This window comes from Sceloporus undulatus, unplaced genomic scaffold (assembly GCF_019175285.1).
Source record: "Sceloporus undulatus isolate JIND9_A2432 ecotype Alabama unplaced genomic scaffold, SceUnd_v1.1 scaffold_1748, whole genome shotgun sequence".
Lineage (NCBI taxonomy): Eukaryota > Metazoa > Chordata > Lepidosauria > Squamata > Phrynosomatidae > Sceloporus > Sceloporus undulatus.
In genome coordinates, this window is record NW_024804668.1 from 1 (window position 1) to 5145 (window position 5145).

A 5145-nucleotide genomic window follows, 5' to 3' on the forward strand; every position below is an offset into this window, starting at 1 on the left:
TATTGCATTATGTAATATATATTAATTAATATAATATATATAAAATTTCTTTTATTTTCTAATAAATACTGTATAGTTTTCTAATAATAATAATTAAAATATAATTTTAAAATACATATTAAATTATAAAATATTACGTTAATAATATAATTGGTTTCATAATTTATTTCCCGCGAATGGACACGACGCACCGAAATTTTCGTGAAGATGTAGAGCAAGAGCGAAAGGACGGAGAGGTAGATTTGTATCCGCTTCCCGCCGAAGCGTTTCCGCAAATATTCCGGCATCGTCACGACCTGGAAAAGAGGAAGAGGAAGAGGAAGGAGGAAGTGACCAGCGCGACCCCAAAAACTCAGAGCCCCCCCAAAAGATGCTTGCGTTCTGCGCAACTGTGCCAAAGTGGCGTACTCACCCCCGCCTTGACGTAAATGGGGACGAACAACCATCCTAGGACCACCACCATCACCAGTGCCTGCGGCCGCGGAAAGTGCAGAAATACAGTTTAGCATCCCTAGCAGTCATCTGGATGGGTTCCCTAGCGGTCATCTGGAAGGGGTCCCTAGCAGTCATCTGGAAGGGGTCCCTAGAGGTCATCTGTAAGGAGTCCCTAAGGTCATCTGGAAGGGGTCCCTAGTGGTCATCTAGAAGGATTCCCTAGAGGTCATCTGGAAGGGGTTCCTAGCGGTCATCTAGTGGTCATCTACTTACATTCCACTCGAATCCCCCGATGGCGATCCCTCCGGCCGCTCCGGTCCCGGCCAGACCCACAAAGTGACCGCTCCCGATGTTGCTGGCGAACAAGGAGGCCCCGATCTGGAATTAATAAATCAATATTGTAAGCCGCCCTAAGAGCCATTAGGGCTGAAGGGCGGGATATAAATACCTAAATAAATAAATAAATATATTGATCGATTGATCGATCCATGGATTTGCCCAGAAACGGCAAATCCGCACATTGCGATTGCATGACTCACCGGCCACCAGACCATGCTGCGTCCGGCGAGGAAGAATCCGCCGACGGTCCCGCGGTTCGTGGAGTACATGGCCTGGAAGACAATAAAACATGGTGACGTATTTTACGTACGGCACGATTTTTTGGCGCAATTTGAGCGTTTGCCCTTCCTTGGTTGTGTTTGACTAATAATTATTGATTAATTATGATTGAATAATTATAATAATAATTACATGATAATAAATAATGCAGTATATTAATTAATAATTAAATAATAAGAATATAAATAAATAATAATATAAATAAATAACAAAATAATAATGCAACAAATAATGCAATAACTAAATAAATAAACAAATAATACTATAATGTAATAAATAAAACAATCATAATTAGCCATATAATAAACAGGAAATAACTAATAAAATAATATAAATAAACAATAAATAAAATAAAATTAATAATACAATAAATATATATTAAATAATAAATAATAATACAATCAATAGAATGATTTAATGCAATAATTAAATAAATAAATGATATTTAATATTAAAATTAAACAATATATTAATAAATAATAATAATACAATCAATTAATATAACATACAATAAAATAATAAAATAAATAATAATAATACAAACCAATAAATGTTAATAAATAATAATAATAAAAAGCAATAAATAAATAGTAACACAATAATAAAAAATAAATAAAACGATAAAGAAAAATACAATAAACAATAATGCAATAAATCAATAAAAATTATTAATAATACAACAAATCATACGATACATAAACAATAATAATGCAAAAATAAATAATATAATAATATAATAAATAATAATACTATAAATGAATGCAATAAATGAGAGGAAAAAGGATATATATATATATACTGTATATATATATATATATATATATATATGGTTTCAAATGACCTTTAAATACATGCATATTAAATACATGTCCCTATCTCTGCAGACATTGAATAGCAAATAGCAAGTGGCAAATAAATCACCCATAGAAAAGCCAGGGATACGCCGGCCATGCGAGGAGGGACAGCTTTTCCGTTGGTCATTTGATTTATGTGTCATTAAAACAAGTCTTGTCTTGCCTATGAGGGTTTCCCAAGGCCTTTGAATACATACATACGTATATATATGTACATATGTAATTGTATGTTAATATATATATATATATATATATATATATATATAATATTATTTTATATATATATATATACACACACAATATTATATATATATATATATATACACACATATACATATATGTGTATAATATTATATAGATATTTGTATTTAAAAGCCTTGTGAAAAAGCTTTGATTTTAAATATATATACATATAAATATATTTTTATTTATACACACTCACACACATACACACATATATATTATTTATATATGTTTATATTTTATATTTATTAAATGTTAATACATGTAGATATAGATATATGTAAAGTTTCGATAAGATATATATATATATATATATATTAAATTTGATTATATATACAACCCCCCCGACTGCTTTAATTCTATATATATATATATATACTATACTATCCTATATTATAATATTTCATCACGCACTTATCTTTATGCCTCCATATACAGTATATATATATATATATATATGTCATAATGCATGTAAATACATATATCTCTATCTATCTATCTATCTATCTATCTATATTATTGATCATTTATCATCGTTCAAAGCCTTGATTAGGAGAAGGAAGAGTTCTCTTCCAAAGTAATCAATAATCAATAATCAATCATTATTGTGGGGCTTTTTGGAAAGCAATGGCATATCGGCTGGGGATACTGGGCTTCCCAGTACTGCACTGGTATCAGACTGGGGACACTGGGAATGGCAGTAGAACATTGGGAAGGGTCTCCATAGAATTTAAATGGGGGATACTGGGCTTTGCAGTCATCAATGCATTCAGTGGGGGATAATGGGCTTTGCAATAGTCGATTTCGCCGGATTGCGTCGCGTCTCGCAGCGTTTTACCGTGATTCCCGCGCAAAACTCACCCACATCCCAACGGCGAGGACCACCAGGAAGTAGACGACGATGACCGCGATGTCGGCCGCGTTGTCGACTGCGACGCGGGAGCCGTCGTCCGTGGGCCTGACCGTTGCCATGGTGGACACCACTGTCGCCGCCGCTGTCGCCATCTTCCTTTCCGTCCCTCACTGTTCCTCGTCGGTCTTGGGCTTTCCCTTCCCTTTTTATAGTCCTCCCGGTTAATGATAAACTGTCCGTCGTGGTCCTTTTCCCACGGAGGCTGGTTTAATCGCTAACCGTGCAAACGGCGCAAACGGATTTATCTCTGCACCGCCGGGGAGGTATTCGGCGCAAACGAAGGCGTGGCGCCTCTCTCTCCTTTTTCGTTCCTTATCCGAATGCCAAGAAAAATACCTATTTCCCTGTCTTAAGTCCTCTTCGCGTATGGAGGATTGCACGGCGCAATGGTGAGACGTGTCGGACACCTGCACGAGGCTTTTCTGAGGTGTATAAGGCACCTGTGAGGCGTATAAGGCACTTGTATGAGGGAAATTGCCCACTTGTGAGGCACACTGTGCACTTGTGAGGCGCATAAGGTACTCATATTGTGGCACTTTGGGGTCTTCTGAGGCACTTGTGAGGCAAAATTGACACCTGAGGCACATTGCGCACCTGTGAGGTGTATCAGACACCTGTGTGAGGCATATAGGGCTCTTGTGAGGCTCATGATGCACTTGTGAGGTTCACTGGGAACTTATGTGAGGCACACTGGGCACTTGTGAGGCACATAAGGTACTCATATGAGGCACTACTGTAAGGCACATCGGTCTCTTGTGAGGCAAATAAGGCACTCATCTGAGTTAAATATGGCACTTGTGAGGCACATTGCAGTGTTGTGAGGCACATGGGTCACATCAGACGCTTGTTTGAGGCACATTGGGCTCTTGTGAGGCACATGAGGCTCTTGTTTGAGGCGCTTTGATAAATTGTGAGGCACACTGGGGTCTTGTGAGGCACATAGTACACTTCCATGAGCCATAATTGAGGTCGTGTGAGTTACATTGGGCTCTTGTGAGGTACGCTTGGCATTCATGTGCGGCGCATGGTGAACTTGTGAGGGACACTGAGCGCTTGTGAGGCACAATTGACACTAATGTGAGACACATTGCGCTCTTGTGATGCTCGTGTGAGAAACACTGGGCACCATTTCTAACGCACTATCATAATGCGCACCAGGTCCTTGCGATGCGCATCACGCACTTCTGAGCTGGCGCAAGTCACTCGACCGGATGCAGTTGCACAAGCCACATCCCGACCCTTCCAAAGAAACAAGGGCTGCGCAATTCGCCATTCAGACAACGGCGCTTGAGATTGTGCAAGAGCGCATTCCACCGTTAACGAAACCCGACGAGGCTTTTAATCCCGGAGGCAAATAAGGAAATGGAGGTGGATGCCAGGATTCAGGGGCACTGTTTACGCAGTGGGACCCGGGTTCGGATCTCGTTCTTTGGGAAACCTAATGGATGTTAATGAGGGCGAAACCATTGTGCAGCATCGCGAAACGGCGGCGCAAATGGCCTCCCAGTTGGGTAATGGTTGAACTGGGGATACTGGGAAGGGAACTAATGGTGAACTTGGTGTCCAATCGCCAGTCCTGCGGAGACTCACCAGTCAAGAGTGGACGATGGACCGTTCAGTCCTGGAAATGGATGTCCAGACAGAACCACGGAAAGCAAAGCGCGTAATCCCCATCCCAAAATGGCATCCGGCGACCAATCAGACGCTGGACGTGGGTTCCGGAAAGGAAGCCTCGGGAAATGGACAACTGAGTGGTCAGTTGGAGTCGGTTGGCGGTCAGCTGGACGATGCGATTGGCCGATATTATCAATATTGTAATTATTATTACTATTGGAAATGAATTTTTGTATTAATTATTATTACTATTATTATTACTATTAGTGATTTACAATAAATTAATAATTAATTAATTAATTTAATAAATAAAAATAATTATATAACAATAAATTATAATAAATTATTAATTCTTAATGAATAATTATAATAAATTGTCAATTTATAATAATTAATAATGTATATTTATAATGAATAATAATCGAAACAAAGTCATTATTTTATAAGGAATATTGATTTATAATGAAT

The 5145-nt window shown here is 38.3% G+C and overlaps 1 protein-coding gene across 1 annotated transcript; it reads right to left on the reverse strand.

Moving 5' to 3' along the window:
* Positions 1 to 137: 137 nt before the first annotated feature.
* LOC121917925 (sodium/glucose cotransporter 1-like) lies at positions 138 to 4619 on the reverse strand (the record flags this gene model as incomplete). The annotated part of the gene is made up of 5 exons (XM_042444041.1): positions 3012 to 4619; positions 975 to 1046; positions 709 to 813; positions 413 to 472; positions 138 to 296 (listed from the first exon to the last, which is right to left on the reverse strand). Coding segments are annotated over exons 1-5 (540 nt in total), but the record flags the coding sequence as incomplete, so codon positions are not given.
* Positions 4620 to 5145: the final 526 nt, after the last annotated feature.